Source organism: Pyxicephalus adspersus, chromosome 5 (genome assembly GCF_032062135.1).
Source record: "Pyxicephalus adspersus chromosome 5, UCB_Pads_2.0, whole genome shotgun sequence".
Classification (NCBI taxonomy): Eukaryota; Metazoa; Chordata; class Amphibia; order Anura; family Pyxicephalidae; genus Pyxicephalus; species Pyxicephalus adspersus.
The window spans coordinates 47,968,661-47,988,870 of record NC_092862.1 but is presented as its reverse complement, the minus strand read 5'-3'; the positions used below and the strand labels follow the sequence as shown (position 1 = coordinate 47,988,870).

Here is a 20,210-nt window from a genome sequence, read left to right as displayed (position 1 = left end):
ATTGCCAGGACAAAATTCTAGGAGCCTTCTTTGGACACTTTTCATACAATCCAAATTAAAAATTAGGGAATCTGCTGTCCCTTAAGATTTTAGGTCTGATTGTTGTAAAAACCCGGCCTGCGTACTAACCGCCGCATGAAGCCTGTGCTATCAGCATAATAAGAAGTTATATGTTTAATCTACTTTGAAGTTGAAGCTGTAGTACTATTTGTTTTAAAATCTTGTGAATACTATTACAGAATAATATGGTTATATTTAGATAACTTATCTAGTAGCTTCGGAATTATTTTGCAGAGTATTAAAAAAACAGAAAACCCAGGAACAATTTTTAAATCTGTAACAGAAATCAGCCAATATGATCTGCTATCAGCCACAGGCTGCCGTGTTAGTAATGATTGAGTGAATGCTGTGTGTAGCAAGCGTGTGCGGTAAACACTTCCGAACCAACTCAAAATCATTTAACATCAATTTATGCGATTAAGCTATTTCTTGAACCAGGACGTGATACAATGCCTTCACGGAGAATCCTAAGGCATAAGTGAAGCCATGCTGAAATGAACGCATAATTACTTTCAAGTTCCCCCAATATATTAGGCACTGCTAAACGTAAATGCAAATTAAATAGCAAGGTCAAAAAGGTTACAAGATATAGCATTTAGGTAACAGCTTTGCCGGTATTTCAAATCAGCTGCCTTCAATTACTTTGTGAAACCCCAGAGCTATTTGCAACAACTTGTGCATAGTGGGTAAAACAGAAGCAATGAGGCAGTGCTATCCTGAAGGCTAAACAAAGCAAAGGGACAGCTGATTCTTAAATAAAATGTATTGCAATCCACCTCAGATTGCTTTTTTAAGCTAGCAAAGCTAAAGAGGTTTTCCACTTGTCAAGTACATTTATCTGATCCCATTTTTTATTTCTTCATATTTAAAGATGCAAAGTACCTAATTCTGCAGAACTTAGGTTTTCATGCTAGCACTCCACTCTCATACAGGTAATCAATCACCTTTCCCACATGCAGTGACTATCTCAGTATTGGACTTTTAGTTCCACAAAATTGATCTACCACATTAAAGCACTGGTCAAAATTTTCTTTTACAAATGAGGATCAGAGGTGTGTTTCCATGGCTGACATAGTCTAATACCAACTAGATTGCAAATTTCTTCAACTTCAGGTAGGCCTCGAGTTAGGGACATCTGACGTATGGCTGACTCCTAGATACGAATGGGGCTTCCCTGCTCGTTGGTGTGCAGGACAAAGGCTTGATAGGGGGGTAGGGGGTGGTTCACATGATTTGCAGACGTAATCTTTTGCTAAACACAGCTAAGAATATTAGTTTGTTTCACCCCTAGGATTGCTGATTATGAATATTTATTATAAATTTGCCTAGCCTTTATATTATATTCATAATATATATTAATAATAATAATATAATCTTTCTTATAAACACAGCTGAGACTGAGCTCCTTTGCAACATCTTGTAACTCAAGATGACCAAGACAAACTCTGCAGATGTTACTTCTTGCATATCAAAGCACAGCTTGCTCTAGAAGTTAATGAATGTCTAGGCTCCATACAGTTTTTTTTTTTTTTTGCTTTGTTTGTGATTAACTCACAGTGAGGATTTTATACAGTAACTGACACCATGCTGCCAAATAATATGTTGAGACAAGCATCTGTTCTAACTGCATTTATTAAAATAATTTACCTATTCCGACTTACATACAAATTCAACTTAACAAACCTACAGTCCCTATCTCGTTCTTAACCCGGGGGCTACCTGTAATGGACATTACAATGTCATAGTTTTGGGGTTTTAATGTTTAAAAGCATATTTATAAATTGTAATTAATCTTTAGGTAGCTAGATATTCTACTTCAGGGTTCATAAACTTTTTATTCCCTGAGACCAAATATGGTTATACAAATTTTTTTTTACCATACTAGAACTCAAGAAATTTTTAATTACCAAAATGTCAGCAAAGCCACATACCAATGGCCATAGAACTTACTATAGATGCTTCTTATTCCTGTAAACTTAGTAAAGCTAGGAGAAATACACTGTGCTTATATTTTCTTTTTTTGACATTTCTAAGAAACACGAGGGTCTCTTTACCTTACAATCTTGCCAGTGCTGTTCCCTCCACATACATGTCAAAGCTGTCAATCATTTTAGTTTAATTGTTCCACATGCTTGAATAAGGGTGCTGATGTCAAATCAGGATGCTCTTTGGAATACTGAAGGCCTTCTGACATGACTTCATAGAAATCATCCTACTAATGCTATTTTTCTAATCAGCTAACAGTTGAACAGACTTTTTGCAAGAATTCATTGAGTTCTAATTTAAATAAAATGTGGAATACTACACCATGGGAGTTTTTATTTTGTTAGTGACAAGCAGAGGCAAGAGAGTGGAGAAATCAGAGGAAAAACAGAAGTGGCAGATATATAGCTAAGGAACAGATTTATTGTGACAAAATGAATATTTAAAAAAAAACATGTTATACTTTGTATTAATTTTGATGTTACATCAATCTGTTGAATGCAGATTGATTACACAGTGCAGCAAGTGGCAAGAATGATAATCTAAAAAAATAGAATGTTTGTTACCTGAAGAATGTAAGGCAACTAAATAGGACTGTCAATGTGTATAATTTTGCTATATTTTCTGTTTCCATTATTCATTTACATATAATATGTGGAGTAGATGTTAGCTGTTCATCAGGGGCCCCTAAACTTTAAACACTGTTTGCCTGTGGCCTGCGAAAGTAAAACAATGTCCTATAATTAGTGGCATATAAATATTCTTACAATGGTAGTGAGCAATAAATGTTTGTGTGTCAGTACAACAATGTTTACTATTTCAGAGGATAGTGGGAGTAATTAATACCCTTGTATCAGGGGTTAAAGTAAAAAAGAGCCCCTGAGCTCTGTTATACATACTACGGACCCCTGCATTCTATATAACATACCACTTACAAACCGAGATACATACTACTGATCACTGCATTAAGTTCTCCTTAACTCTACATTACATACCAGTTTATGGTAACTCATGGTTCATGATAGCTTATGGTTACCTTCTTCTGAATCTTCCAATCTGTATTACATCTTACTGACCTCTGGACTTAGATTTACTTTCTCCTGACTTCTGAAATCATTTCCTATTGCAGGGTTCCTTTTTATATAACACATTTTTCCAGAAATATTGTTCTCATAATGGTAGGCATACTAACTGCAATCACATTGCGATACCGGCTTAAATGCCTGTTGTACTAGATGTGATAGAAGTTGTTCTTTTCAGCTCCCTCCAATACAAAAAAAAATAGAATGCTAGCCAAAATTCTGGTTGGCTGCAAGTTGGTTTGGTCAACACAAGTAGTTTCTCTCTTCTTACAAATTGGCTCAACTATCATACTCTATAAAAGTAAAAAAAAAGATGCAATGTAAAAGCTGTAAACATTTTGCGTGTAGTGGTGATATCATTTCCGCTAGATGTGATGAGAAAGGGACCTTTATTTTGCTTTTCCAATCTGTTACTTTTAATAAAAAAATATCATCTTGTTGTCCTTTTGATTATGGGCTTCAAATAATTATAATTTCATAATAATGAAGAAAACGGAAAAGCAAATGTGCTTGTTAATTACAAGCAAGTATTTCAAGGTTTCATTAAATATCATTATGTCTTTAAATAACACAAATAAATGCCGGCATAAATACTGCAAGCACATTAGGCACAAATTAGGAAAACACATCTATTAGGTTTTCCCTATTCACAAAGTAGCAGTTTAATGAAATGTTTTCATACGAGACTTGAAGGAAATAGATTGGCCTGTTGCATAACATGATATTTTTGCTTAAAACCGAACACAGCCCCTATTTCTTGGACTGTGTGTCCTTTAATGTTTTAGAGGACAATTTCACTGACATTTCGCTAATACTTCTGCAGAATGAGAGATAATATACTGCAGCACAGTCCTAGCGGAAGCTTTATCTTTTAATGTCATAATATTTTTCATGTTTGTGATAAGTAAAACATTTTATCACTAAATAGGGCTTACTCAGTCCTTTAACAAATACAAAGAATACATTTAGTCGCTTTCTTTCAAAAACACAAAGAATACTGCAGATCTTACTATTTCAAAGAACATATAAGAAGCCAATATTTCAATAAATGCCTTGCCTGATTTAAAAATATGTTCTGATATCATCTTGAATCCTCCTGCTGGCTTAAAATGAAAACGACTAAGCTGCAGAATAAATCTGAGGATTTTTTTTTTAATTCTTCACACAAGCAACAAAGTTAGGTTCTTGTAGAAGGAGCCAAGCCTTGAATAGAAGTGGGTCACGGGTGATACAGATGGCTTCTCCTACATGCCCTCTGTTAAATGCTGCAAACCAACTTCTGAAAGCTGAAAGACACCTTGCTTCTCCTTGTGTGAACTCAATAAGCAGGTTGAACCCTGCAATAATCGGATGTCTTTTCAGACAGAACCATTAGAGTGTTCTTTGTCTGCTTAATAATGCACCTGTGACCAGACTAATATTAGAAAAAGTTTAAGCAGTGAACCATATGCAGGAGTCTAATATGCTTTTCCAAACAAAGGAATCAATACTGCCCTGCTGCTCGCCTTTGTGCAGATGTATTTTAATAACAGCCAAGATCTCTTGTAGCATCAAGACAATTGCATCTTGTTTAACATGATATAGGATTTACATATACAGAAAGCACAATGTTACTCATAACCTGCAATATATGTTGCCCCATAAACCCCAATAATGCAATATTTTGTCAATTGAATTATCAGTAGGGTGACTTTTTGGTTCCTGTTAAGTTAGATGACATTTAGAAGCAATGCTATGGGTGGGGATGTTGGCTGAATAGCGATTGATTTATTGTGGAATTCAAATAGCAAAATATGCTGTTGAAATAAATGTGACTGTTGTACATGCAAAAGTATTTGTAATTCTCTTTATTGACAGGCAGGTGATACCCACATTACTGAATAAACAATTCTGCTTCATGTTTTACTATTATGTCCATTGGACATCCATACAGAATCGGGAAGGGGGGCAGGAAGTAGTGGATTTAAAACAGAAAGTAGTACATTAAACCTGGAAAAAGTATTTTTTTTTCCTAGTACAATATGGCTAAGGTTGTAACATTTTTATTTTACACAATTTATTTGCAGACTATACTAGATGTTCTAAAAGGAAAGCCAATCAGCTGTTGTGCATTTTTTGTGTATAAACTAGACACAAACATGTAAAAAGTGTTTCTTATCTCTGACCCAGTCACCAATAAGTGTGCTGAATACAGCTAAACAGCAGATCAAATTCCAATAAATAGCAAGGGGTTTAAATGCAATATATATATGTAACAATTTTTGCTTAGCTTAAGGCTGCATACACGCGTTAGACTTTTGTTGTTGAAAACAATCCTTCACTATTATTTCCAATGACAAATGACTGAAAGATGCAAGAACAAGAGCCGATTCTAGCTCTGAAGAGATAATCGAATGAGCATCATCTGACACCCATACGTAACCTTAGAAAAAAAGTTCACTTGGATAATATCATAATATTATTGATTCACTGAAATCAGTTTATTTTGGGCCTAATGTTTATGTCTCATTTTATATATATTTATATGTAATTAGACATTAAAAATTAGGCCCAAATTAGGCCCAAAATAAAATACATAAATACACACCCGCTGAACAAAGGCCATATTCATTTTTTTAATCATTTTTTCATCTAATGTACACCCCTTTGCTCTGTAACTAACTTAAAAGATTTGATCTCACACCAGGAAAAATATAATTAAAGCCTAGACCTGAAAATTAGAACACCAGGCCTCCGGATTGAGCACCCAAAGGGATGTTATCTTCTCATTGACTAAATCTCCGGACGGTCTCAGCAAATTAACCGCATACATTTTCTGACCTTCCACCGCTCTGTCTAGGTTTATTTTTTAAGTCAGAGACAGGCTGATATGCAAAGTCAGCAATAAAATTCTACAATAACCTTTCCACAAAGCTCCAAGAAGGAGAACTCATTTTTCTACTTCCACTCATACTTTGTTATTAGATAGTAAGGGTATGATAAAAAATATTAATGAAAGCTTCCTTCACTTTTATATTTAGCTTTTCAGCTACTGAATATAAGCTCTGAATTAGGCAGTTCATAATAAGGTATTTGTTTATCACTGATGGTCTCCACAAGCAAAAAACAAATCCTCTTTTGTGTGAATTTGTAGCTCCATTTACGGTTAAGACTCCCAACAACTGCACTTTCCACAAACTCACATACATGCCCACTCAAAATCTGCCAAAACAACAGCGTCATTTATAAAGGAAAAATTGGTACTCCGATAATGCTAGTGAAAAATTCAAGGAGAATCATTACAATGTTTAGGATATACTAGCTAGAAAGCCAGAAAGTTCTGAAATATGTTAAGTAAATGTAAAAAAAAAAAAAGTTAGTTTACTATGTACAATTATACAGAACATATACAGTGCCTACAAATAAAAAGGTCAGTGGTCAAAAAAAAGAGATTGTTTTTTCTATATGTCCTGATTTTAGAAGTTTACAATTCCTTAAAATTTATTTGATGGCATTTTACAGCTTTGCATATGCGTAAATACTTCTCCTTTAGCTTTGCACATCGCAAACTAGGTGAATACTTTTTATAGGCACTGTAAGCCTGTTAGACACCCTAGTCTAAAAATAAATGTATTCAGTGGAACCGAAAGTTAAACTCTAGATAGGTAAACTAGAAGTAATTCATGGACAGAACTGTATAAGGTAATAAATGAGGCAAACACTATTTTTTTTGAATTGTTTCTTTAATAGGCGTTATTTTTTCTTATTTCTGTTTGGAGGTAGGTTTTAAATTGTTTATTGCAATATATTACATTTTTGATTTTGATGTGATTTAGCTAACATTTAACCTAACCATACACATTAGGTATGATTTACTAAAGCTCTCCAAGGCTGGGGAGGATACACTTTCATTGGTGAAGCTGGGTAATCCAACAAATCTGAAATGGATCTGGTTCAGGATTGAAAACATTTGCTAACAAATAGCAAATTACTTTTAGGGAAAACATTCTAGGTTTGCTGGATCTCCCAGCTTCAAAGTGTATCCCCTTCAGCCTTGGACAGCTTTAGGCCCATTGCATCAGATTATACAATCTATTTTACATCTAATGACAAGTAGGTAAGCCCTCACAATATTCAGTTTTGTTACATTTACAGGAAATTGTACAATCCAACTGTTCTGCGTATAGTCATCTCCCAACTTCTCAGTAGGCATCTAAACTCCCCACGGGGGTAGAATACATTGCTATCCCTGGTCATATAAAACGCAAGAAAGGATCTGACTTCACTTTCTGTCTGCTATTTGATGCTGAGATGTGCAGATAATCCTAAAAATCATTTGAAGCCAAATATGAGTAAAACATCAACTTCAATTCAATTGAATTTTCATGGCAATTTTATGGAAACTGGCTTTCTATATAACAATTCCAATGCCAAAATCTTCAAAATGAAGATTTCCATGAAAAACTAACCTTAGGATTTAAGGAGAACTTTATCCAAAATTACCAGTGAACATGTTTCTTTGGTAAAAGCTAATTAAGTTACAACATTTTTGAGATCTATAGCAGAGTCTGTACTGAATAAAGAAAATTGATTACACATCTATACAGTCCATGGACAACATTATTCGTAATAGCTAGCCCGCTGTTCAAAAGTTCTCAAATAATACCTTTTCAAAAGTGAATGGAAATGAAAAAATAGTAATTTCAAGCCATATAAAAGGAAGATGAACCAACATACTGTATTTGTTATATCTCCATCTATTATTCTGGGGAAACTGGGGACATGTAGAAACTCTACATATGGATAAATGTAAAATATGTGTTTTTCAAAGTACTGTTCCATTTATGATTGCTCTTGCGCTACTATTGTTTTTTTCCTTTGTTCCCAATAGAAAATCTTTGATTTGTTTTCTTGCAGATGTAAAAACTGTATGAGGGAGATGAGGTATTGTCTTTTTAAAGGCAAGAGAACATTGAATATTCCACAAGTGGTTTCACTCTATAAAATAAAGCAATGTACCACATTTCCTCAACTTCATTTTGTAAAGCAAATAAGCCAAATGTCTATTTTATTCTGTTCTTTTCAAGGCAAGCGAAAGCCGAATATTCCACAAGTGGTCCCCCTCTTTAAAATAAAGCATTGTACCACATCTTCCAAACTTCATTTTGTAAAGCAAATAAGGCAAACACCTATTTTATTCTGTTCTCTTTGAAGGTCAACTATTCTTAAAAGGATGCAAAATAACCTGCACACGAATCAGCTAAATATAAACATATATACTGCAATAAAAAGTACCTTTAACAACCAATTCTGCATAGTTTGAGACGGCGACTCCTCCTTCAGTTCGGATCATACATCGGTAATTGCCAGCATCTCTCTTTGTTGTGTTTACCACATTAAACACGGCCACAAATCGACGATCATTATGCACTTTTATTTCCTTTAAAGGAGCGTCTCTTCCATTTGCACCCTGGAAAGAAAAGAGAAAGAAGAAAAGCGTATTCAATTTTTCTATTTTCCATAAACTGCTTACTGAATATTCATTTTTTTCTGTTCTCTGAAACAGATGTTGTTGCAAGAAAGAATAGCTGATTGATTGCTTGTTATTATGTTTGCCCTGTTTTACAGGCATCCAGCTGGTGATGTATTGAAGAAGAGGGACATATTTATAAAATTCAAAGAGAAGACGCATTTGCAAACTGTGACACTCTCTGTCCAATGCTTTGAAAATTGCATTGATAATGCATTACACACCCCAAATCCAAAATGCTACATGTGAAAGAGCTGCCGAGAACTGTTAGAAGGGTCAGTAGAAAAACTTTCACAAAGTAAGAAAGAGCTTTTGCATCCTTATAGAGAAGCTAATGTATATGTAGATATATGGTATATTTAGACAGAGTATAGAAATGCTGGAAACCTTGTAGGCTTTATTGCTGAACGTGTCCTCACTATATAGAGTCATCCTCTCTAGGGTTAGGCTTACACTGGTGGTGAGGTTGCGGTGTGTTCTCCTCATGCCAGGGAACCACCATCTCTTCAGAAGATGTTACATGGTAGCATCTACTTGCAACAGCTCCATGCAGTACTAGTACTGCTCACTTCCACCACGCTATCACATGTGCAGATGCTGGTTCTTTAACCTCCCTAGCGGTTACCACGGGTGTGACTCGGGGTAGAAAAAAGTTGCTAAAAGTGGTAACTCCGAGTTACACTCGGGGTTGGAACACCTATGAAAGGTTAGTAAATAGAGCGCTTACCTGATCCGCCGGCATCACGCGATGTCCAGCACCGCAATCTCCATCTTCTTTCTTATTCCTGCTTCTGCATCCGATGAGTCACCGGGGGAGTTCCCGGTGACGTCGGTGCGTGTGTATGTCTCGGCCGGGCGGGGCAGGAAATTCAAAATCTGTTTGTATTGCATTCAATACAAAATAACTGTATTGAATGCAATTCATTGGATTTTTATGTGAAAAAGCAGTACATTGTTTTCAAGAACATTTATTTTACAGTATATGAGTATAATGTGTATTTTTTTTTTTAAATTTAAATTTTTTTTTTTTTTTTAAATATATAGATTTTTTAATTTATTCAATTTATTGTTTTTAAATGATTTCGTGTTTCAAACTTTAATATACTCATACTATTATATTATACTGTAAAATAAATTTTCATGAAAAACAATGTACCGCTTTTAGACATATAAAACTGGAAAGAAATGAACCGCTAGGGAGGTTAAGATGTAGTGCTGCAAGTGACTGAGTGGCTGGCAAAGGCCTTTGCCATGAGAACCTTATTAAGCAGCAGACAACTAGGAGTATGCAACTGTGTGTTCCTAGTACTTGGACCTGCTGTCAACCAGAAAGTTACTGTCACATTAACGTGCATATACTACTGCTGTTAGGCTCCTACACTCCCAAACATCTTCCAATCTAGCCCTGACATGACATCTGAAAATTTAACAGATATTTTGTGCAACACCCAAAAACATACAGGAAAGCTAACTAGCATGTGATCAAACTGACCAAAGAGTGAGGCTCTGATAAAAATCCCTCTGCACACTGCAATCAACTGCAGAGTACACTGGTTCTACAACAATAAAAAAGTAAATGTATATATACTGCATACACATATTTTTTTGTGTACCCTCAAAAATGCCATTAGAAAAAGAATCCTGGTTTATACTTGGGTCACACCAGAAGATGGTGCTACGTCTTCATGTAAAGTGTGTAACAAACCCTTGCAGTAAAGTTGACATACAACGTAAATTTGTAACACTTTACTACTGTGTCCAACAACCATGAACCAAAATTCACCTTTCATACCAACTCAAAAATAGTAAAATACTCAAACCAGTAAAAAGAGGGTATAAATCCAGTCCATGTGATTTTTCCCCCTTAAAATAAATCTTTAAAAATAACACCACAACATTTATTTTCTGCATGCATTTATTCAACTAATTTTTACAGGATTTTCTATTGATTACTATTTTGAATGTAACCAGTGATGGCTGCAGTTTGTCCCCTAATGTTATAGTCATGTCAAAGCAGGTTCCTGTATTCCCTGGTAAGTATAAGTACCCTAGTTTATATTTGGGTTGGTTTATATTTAAGTATATATGGTAAATAATAAATTATCTTCATTAAGTTATTTTTTTTTATTGTGAAATGCAAAAAAGTTATACAAGTCAAGAGGCAATAACAAAAGAATGGGTGAATCATTCATCGATAGAAAGTCAAAAGTGTGCATGTGTGCCAACTTTCGTCAAGTGAAACATATTGATTTGTTAATTTACTACAGAAATTGTTTGCCTTTGGAAAGCCAATATTCACTTAGCATAGTAAAGAAGGTGAGGCTAACTTGCTGCTAGGACTAGCCCTGTGTAGACTTTCTCTTACCACCAGTATATTATATTTTATTTCCTTTGAAATATTGTGGTATAATCTGTAAATATAAATATATATATATAAATATATATATATATATATATATATATATATATAAAACAATGACTAATATAATACCTTTACTTATACAAAACCACAAATCATATTTAGATTTTAAAATACTTGGTTGTATTTGGCAAACTAGGTATTTATAGCAGCAGTATATTTTCTTACACTGTATTTATTGTTAATCCCACATCTGAACTCTAGTAACATGTATAATGTGACTGTTTAGAATACAGCAGTTATCTAACTCCACCAGGCAGAAGACCTGCCGCGAGCAGACAAGTTTAGATCGGCGTTAGATCATAAGAATGTTGTGATTTAGCACCGTCAGTGACACCAGAATGAAGAAAAGCTGGAAATGCAAAAATGCGACTCCCCATCAGAGTTTCATTGTCCAGCAGCCAACTAGGATGTAGTTTATTTTATCATAGCAGTGCAGAACTTAATAACATAGGTATGCCTGCCTTATGCTGTGGCACCAGTAAAGATATATTAGTTATTTACATAACAATATAAGCAGCACTTTACCTATATACAGAAATATATATGTATTAGAAGAAAACATTGTACATTTTGTTCCCAAAGGAAAAAATGCCGTAGTAATATCCAGTAAAAAACAAATAAATTATTAAGGGTGAATCTAAATTTTAATCTAAATATCTCTGGATTATTCCATTACATATATTAACCCAAAAAAGGAATTTAAATCTAAACTACCTTCTGTTTTTAACAGTTCTCATTAATAATGTTAATAAACAGTATGTATATGGAGATATACAATTATCTGAACAAATGGAAGGGGCATTCTCTGTCTCTTATGGGCCGTATAGCATCTGTGAAGATGATGCTATTACCCAAGCTACTCTATTTGAGACCCTTCCGGTCAGGGTTCCGGTTTTGACCCTGAAAAAGCTACAGGCTGGCTTTTTTAATTTTATTTGGGCATATAGGAGACATAGACTGTCCAAGACAGTGGTTTGTACACCCAAAGGTCCGGGTGGCCTTGGGGCCCCGGATCTTAATTAATACTATATAGCGGCCCACCTTTGATTTCTGCCCGCATGGACCAAATTGTTTTACCCTCCCCATTTTTGATGTTATGTCCTGTATACAGGAATTTACTGGTTTGTCATGTTTATTGCTGGAAACCACATTGCATCATTTGCACTCCACTATTGCTATTTTTTCTTGTAGCTTTTATGTATGTATTTGTGTATATGTATATATACTTGTTCCTACTTTATGCCTTATGGTTTGGGTAATATGTTGCTAATGCTCCTGTATGCTGTGTTCTTGTCCATGTTCTTTTTGTTTTGTTTCTTTTGTTGTATTTGTAAAAAATGTTTTCAATAAAAACCTAATTTCATAAAAAAAACAAAAAACAGTATGTATATAGCGCCAACACATTACGCGTTGTACAGTAAATAGGGGTTGCAAATGACAGATACAGACAGTGACACAGGAGAAGGAGAGGACTCTGCCCCGAAGAGTTTACAATCTAGGAGGTTGTATAAACTCATCTCTCTAATGAAATTACTTGCTCTGATTTTCCTGCACACTGTGAGCTGGGAAAGCTAAATACATTGTTTCAGACAGGAGTGAAGTTCCCTAGGATGGGACAGGACATCACTAGGACTCATGAATTCTGGCAGAGTTAATGGGCATTTTTCTGTGCTTGGAAAAGCTTAGCCTGAAAAAACAAATGCAGCTACAACATCTAAGGACTGCCAAGCTGAAGTATATTACATTTTTGTTTTTTGGGTTCAAATTTACAGATGCAGCTCACTACTCTGGGGAACTCTCATTCTTTTATTAAGGTAAAATATATCCTAAAAGAGAACTAGTTTGCTCAAGCTATGCATTTCTTATCCAAAGATATGAATATATGTTGGACTCACTGTAGATTGGAAATACATTCTGTAATAAAGACAATGGTCTAGCAAAAAATGCCCAATGTCTGCTCCATCACTAATCACCAAGTTTTAGTCCCTCTAGATCAGTGGTCGCCAACCGGTGGTTCGTGTACCCTGCCGGGGAGGTGCACTGGACAGAGCCGCCGTACCGTGTCCCCCGTACAGATTGTCTCTGGACACAACCCGCCCACTTTCACATTGAAGGCATTAAGTCTAATTTGCCAAAAAGTTGACAATCGAACCTTGCAGAAATGATTTTATAATTAGAACTCTCGTGACTTTTAAGGCCATCAGAGACACCTTCATGTACAGTGGCAATGGCAGCAATAGAAACAATATTTTTTAAATAGCTCCAGCAGTGTATCCAATGTGGGCATTCACTACTGACCCAAACCACATAAATTCCTCATATTTGTCCATCACCATGGATGGTGATGTCAGCTGAAATGCTATTGTTAGGACAAAGATCAGACAACTCTTTAGTTGTCAATCACGAAAAAAGGAGATAGTTATTAAGACTGCTAACTATAAGTACATCAAAACTGCTGACAGCTACGTGTACAAGCAATAACTAGCTACAGTTCAGAAGAAAACATACCATTTAAAAGAATCTGGGTGGCGGAAAAAGAATAAAATAAAATTAAATGCCAACTGCAATGAGGACAATGTCTTGATTTATTTGGATGTAAAACTAATGAGACTATTGTTATGGAAATGAATTGTAACCACCTAAGTGGAACACTTTACTAAGAAACCTAAAAATATAACACCAGATAGGGCTGTTATCCTTTAAAATATATATTTATTCATGAGACTAATTTCACTTTATTTTTTTTTTTGAGTAGTTAAAAATTATACTGGGGCTAATAACTCATAAAGCACTAAAAGGCAAATGTCAAGACGACAACAGTAACAAGCATTTCATAATAAGTGATCTAGAGACCAAAAAAAGTCAAACTTAACCAACAACAATTTATTTATCCCCTTTAAAGTAACAAAAACAGAGAAAGCTAGAAGGATCAGGCAGATACAACCAGAAACCCAAAAGTGTAAGCAATGCAGGATTTGGCAAATACCAGAACCTTCAAGACACACCAACTCAAATCTATAACCCTTTTTGCTAAGGCTAGTGGGCAATACCATGGATAATAGTCATGTTGTATTGCAAATGACAGATGAAACTTTTTTTTTTTTTTTTACACTATATATAGGGTTTGTGTGCGTGTGCATGAATAATATATATAACAATATATATATATATATATATATATATATTTATATATTTATATATAATATTCGCACACAATAACACAATATCATGTAAGCTTCAGTTCTCCACTCTTTTTTTTATTCTTTTTTTGAGATTAAATCCTGTCTTCTAAACCACTTACATTATTAAGTTTATGACTTAAGCAATTGCCATATTTCATCATCAAAATGACTATAATCCTCAGGTTACAATTGATAACCAGCTTTTACTTTATATGTCAGCAACTGGGGAATTTGGAGGTTTTAATATTTCCAATTTTCAAAATGCAGAGCTAAACTCTGAGGATACATTTGGCCAAGATATTAAATTATTGTGCAATTCAAATGATACAAATGTATTCAACCAAATTACTTCTGAGAACAGATGACATCATTAAACATTTCAGTGGAATCAACTAGGTGATAATTTAAGAAACAGCATTCCTCAAAGTGAGATAATGTAGAGTAATAGAAAAGTAAATGATTCCTTAATCTATCCAGATGTACGGTAACAAGACAATTGACCCAGACTTTCTACAAACCAGCAGTCACAAAGCTTACGAGTGCTTCAGTGTCCAAAGACTGATAGACTTATTGAAAATGCTGCTGTTAGTATTTCAGTTTCTTTAAATTATGATGAGTATGATTATTGTTACAAGTATTGCTGAAACAGCATAACTTCTTTTCCTAACAAATTTCCATTCTTGCATTAAGATCTTAGGACTTAGCACACTGCACAAAAATAAACCATAAATCTGATTTGCATTAAAAAAATCTAATTCCAGTACAGCCTGTCCAAATTAGGATAATGCAATGCTTGAAAGCTACATGATCACTTACACAGCATAATTTACTTAACCCTTGTGATATATGCATGTCAGTTGGCACTGGTCCTGCTGACGTACGGTAGCAAATATTGTGTACTGAAAAATCAATGGAGTTGTTCTGCACATTGATATAGCAAATGTGGGGAGTCTCTAGATTTATTTGTCACAGTGGTGTTTGAAATGAATCTCAGAGGACATAGGGGTTAATTTACTAAAAGAAAAGTATGTGTTTGCATGGTAAAGTGTATTCTCAATTCAGCTAAGCGGGTCAGCATACAGCCACTATGCCTTTAGTAAATCAACCCCAAAGCAACCTATTTAATAGGTTGAAGGTTGAAGTGTCAGTATTGCACACAGCAGCAGCTATTCAAAAACCTAAAAGCTTGTTTGATAGCTTTAGAAGTCCAGTCCTACAGGGCAAGAAACTTACCCAGTATATATATATGTGTATATATATATATATATATATATATATATATATATATATATTACAAAACCATCAGAAATCTAACATGGCCTAATAGTTGAAATAGCTTATGAATCTGTCTTTTACAAACTCACTGTTCAATGGTAACTTTCCTTAGTGAATGTGATGAAGCTGCATTGAAGTTGCATTCACATCAACCATGTGCAAGCATGTCATTTTTCTTTCAATTCAAACACAGTGTCACTTTTATTACCAAGCTAAGTGAAAATACACTACAGTGCGAGAATATTCTTTTTGCTAAAAGAACAGATTCTTATCCTTAAAAACGACTAAGCAAAGGTATGCAGTTTGTTTTCTTTAAAAAATGGACAGTTTAAATAGAAAAGCTTGTTTTCTGAAAGACGGCTGAAGACTGGGACCCTTGAAGCAGAGATCTCCAGTCAGCAGGAAGCATGAGCTTTGCTAAATGTGAGGCTGAAGGTCTGACTCTGTTGGACCTCTACTGAGAGGCCACTAACTCCAAAATGAATAGAATGATTACACTGTTCAGCTGATGGCAGAGCACAGGATTTGTAACTATTTTTGAAAATATATATTTAAAAAAAAAAAAAAAAAAAAAAATATATATATATATATATATATAGAGCAGGAAAAGGAGTTAATCTTTATTTAGTAACAGGCCTGCTTTAAGATAAATATGAACTAATTCGTGTGCACCCTGTGAATGTTTTTTAGCTTCCCTGTAACTGATAAACACGTGTATATTTTAATTCATACAATGAAAAGTAATTATAATCATAACTTATTCTCCAGGGACCATGAACGTAATTTGTTACCTCTGCCTACTTCCAGTTACTCTGACACTGCTGCAAGTCGAATCTCATTGTGTGCTTCTACAATCTGAATATTCTTTGCATAGATATGAAATCATATAGGAATTTTCTCTATTTTTGTTGGGATTTTTTTTTCTGCAATACAGTTTGATGAAAAGAATAACTTTGTACAGGATGCAAAGAATGTAAAAAAAGTTTTATAGGGGACAAAGTAAACCGGCATATAATCTCCTTCAACTTTTATTAATTACTTTTTGGCTTGCAAATGACAATGTCTGATCTTCTGCAAACAGAGCGCTGCAGTCAAATTTCCATGGTGACAAGCCTCTGCTAATACCCAGGCTTTTTCTTTGCCCGCAGCATAACTGCGTACTACAAGTGAGATATAAACACTTCTATCAACATATGCATTATAATTATTTTTTCTTGTTTAGTAAGTCAATACAAAAGAAATATTATGCCCATTTTGGTGGTGGCTTGTGCTGTCAGCAGATGTGACAAAGAAAATCTAAGCAGATGGGATACATCTGTTAATCATAAACATCCTTTGATTAGTGCCATTGTCACATTTATTTGGAGGTATGTTTATTTTTTAGTGTATCAGCTAATGAGAGCCCTGAATTTACATTGCCGTCTGTATCTGTAATGTCTGTTCTTAGCAATATGCTTGTTTATGCTTGGCAAAGAACACATGCAAATGAAAATTTACCTATCTAAAACTCTCAGCTAACATTACATTTGTATACATAAATAGATTATTAGTTTGCATATTTTTGCTTTTATGTATAAACTATATCTTGGATTTCTAATTAGCTACAGTAGGCCTGTGTTATGCTTTTGTACCCAAATACTGTCACATCTCTACAAGGAAGAGAGAATTATTATTAATATTATTAAACAGGATTTATATAGCACCAACATATTACGTAGCACTGTACATTAAGTAGGGGTTGCAAATGACAGACTAATACAGACAGTGACACAGAAGGAGAGGACCCTGCCCAGAAGAGCTTACAATCTAGTAGGTGGGGGAATTTCATACACAATAGGATGGGCGATATGTAGTGGTGGGAAGTAGTGATGGTTTCAAAAGACAGAAGAAGATGGGTAGGCAAGTTTGAAAAAATGGGTTTTGAGTGCTCTTTTAAATGAGCAGAAAGTAGGAGCAAGCCGAATAATAGAATAAGAGAATACAGATCTCCTCCCTACTTCTGTACATTTTATTATTATTTACCCACAGGATTATATGTTGTTTTCTTGTAGCATACTAATATGGTATATGGCACATGTGAAACTGGCACCACAATAATTGCATATGACAAGATGGCACATGTAAGAAATAAGTTATATGACCACATGGCATCTCATTAAGCTGATACTTGATTACCATGGTGTCTACTATTGCCTGGCTAAACAATCAAGGTTAGCACATAAACCAAAATAGTAATTTGGGAACTTAAGTTTGAATTCCAGGGTGTAAGCAGAACAGATAAATATGTATAGAAAGAGGAAGCACAATATCGTGGTAAAAATGAGAATAATTAGGGGTATACCACTGCCTACATTCCTAATACTGGAACATTTACAACAAATTCAGTAACATATTTAGTTATACTGATCTCACCCAATACCTTCAATATCTAACTTCTTTATTCAAAAAACAGGTGGTAAAATTACCTATGAAGAATCCACTACAGTGCTGGGATACTTTAACTACCTAACAACTATCAGGCCTCTCCTATGAGACTAGAAATTGGTAAGAAAAAATAAAGCACCTCCAACAATCCCTAACTGGGCTTAGTGGAGATATCTGGTGATGACTGGAAGGATACTTAGCCTTGTGCTGTTGAAGGCTTTTTTGGTCTTCCCATTGTATGTTTGTACTTGACCAGTAATTCTTCTATATTTTACAGAAGGGAAGAAAAAGTGGTTACAATGTAGAGGATTGGTTTAGCCTTTGCTATTATCTTATCACGAACTTTAATAAACCAATATTTACATTTAACTGAGAAATAATACTATTATGAATGTAAAAAATCATCACCATGATACAGCTGGCATTAGACTAAAAAAGTAAGTAAACTGAAAAATGCCCAAAACAAAAAAAACAAAAAATACACTTACCTTCAATCCTGCAGCGCAGTCGATCGGCCCAGAGGTCTCTTACATCAGGTCCCACGTCATCCTGGCATCTGTCTCCGAGATGGGCCACTGTTCTTCTTCCTACGTCACCTGACCCAGGCGCGAGTTCGGGTGACGTAGGTTAGAAAAAAACATGCCGATCTCACTGCACATGCGTGACATCAGCGAGATTTTTTCCCTTTTCACAAAAAGGTTTCTTCTTCATGAAAAGAGGCTCTTGGGTGCAGAAGAAGCATCCAACACCCTCCTGCGATGTGTGATGTAGGTATCCATTCATTGCGCTCCCATTCACTCTGGATCGCCTAGGCAAGTGAATTTCTGAGTTTAGGTACGTTTTAAGCAAATAAAACACTGAGATGAGACTGGATCAATTAGGATTGACGAAGGGATGCATTTAACTGTTCATCAGATCATTCAACAAGATGGCTTACTATGTCTCAGTATTGCCAATTGATAGGTTAGCATAATCAAAGATAGAGTGCTCATATGTCCAATTATCCTGCACAACTTTTTTTTGTTATAGGCTTTTTAAATATATTTTTCATATTATGTTATTTCATGGAAAACATTTTAATTAGAAATGTAAATTTTTATTTTGCATTTATAATTTATGTTATAATTTTTTTAACAGATGTGTCACAAGATGATGTGTGTTAAAACACTAAATGTGTATCTGTGATGTGCCATTTTTACATAAATAAATATGATAAAATCCTTATAATTTTCTTTCAGCTATTCAGTTCAAACTTTTCATATGTAAGGAAAATCAACTGCCATCAGCGGTAGATAATCATAAAACAGTTAAGAACCCTTAGTTTATAGAGGGTTAAAGTAGGACACTAAAATTTTGCTGCCAGACGCTGTCAAAACTACTGAATCTATAATTATCTTTGCCACCTTCTCCAGTTTAAACCTAGGAAGAATCTTTTGAGACATTTTAGATCTTCAGTTCTTTAACTATGTGTTAAGTTCAGCAGGGAACTCACCCTAGCAATGCACCTAGTCTATAGCATTTTGCCACAATTTTATTGACCAGTACAATGTCATTTTATAGATGGGTACAAGATCTTAGATAATTAGTACACACTAAAATGACAGTGTTTGATCATATATAGCCAATTGCTGTTTATGTTACATTGGACCAGATAAAGGATGAAAAAGTCATTTCAGTTGAAATCAATGAAGTTGGCTGTCCTTTGGTTTTAAGGTAATTATTGATAGTTTTATCTTCACCATCTGCTAAACTGTCCATGGAGTGATTAAAAGTTCAAAGGATTAGAGAGCTTTATTGCAACATTTGTACTGTTATATATATATTACAACACCTACAAAAGAAACCAAAGCTAAAAAAAGTCTCGTCATTTGTATTAATCATACCATGAAAATATAAATTTTTACATCGTACACTAAAACGACTTTATTCAAAACATACATAACATAAGCCAAAACAGTATATTATTTACCTGTAACCAAAGTCTGTCACTTGCTGTTGTTTTTCCATTTGCCATACATGTGAAGGTGGCAAATTGACCAGCATTCACATCCTCTATTTTAACTCGTACAAAATGTGGTGTTTTACCTGAAAAAGAACATTGCAAAAGAACAATGGTTTTAGAAGTCCATAGGAAACATGTAGAGTAGTGTCATTAAATATCAGGCCAAATAACCAATTAAACTGGTATTGTTGTCAACAATATTCCTGCTTGATAGAATTGATAGAATTATCTCTATAGCGTCATACAGTCACAGCCAATGGTGGGGCCAATC

The 20,210-nt window shown here is 34.7% G+C and overlaps 1 protein-coding gene across 10 annotated transcripts in view; it reads right to left on the bottom strand.

Moving 5' to 3' along the window:
• Window positions 1–20,210, bottom strand: part of PTPRM (protein tyrosine phosphatase receptor type M) — a 416,833-nt gene that overhangs the window by 243,456 nt on the left and 153,167 nt on the right. For all 10 annotated transcript variants that reach the window (XM_072411414.1, XM_072411419.1, XM_072411415.1 and 7 more), the window contains exons 5-6: window positions 19,907–20,022; window positions 8,400–8,574 (exon numbers count right to left, since the gene is read on the bottom strand). In XM_072411414.1, coding sequence (XP_072267515.1) covers window positions 8,400–8,574; window positions 19,907–20,022 — 291 coding nt within the window. The remainder of the gene's footprint in view (window positions 1–8,399; window positions 8,575–19,906; window positions 20,023–20,210) is intronic.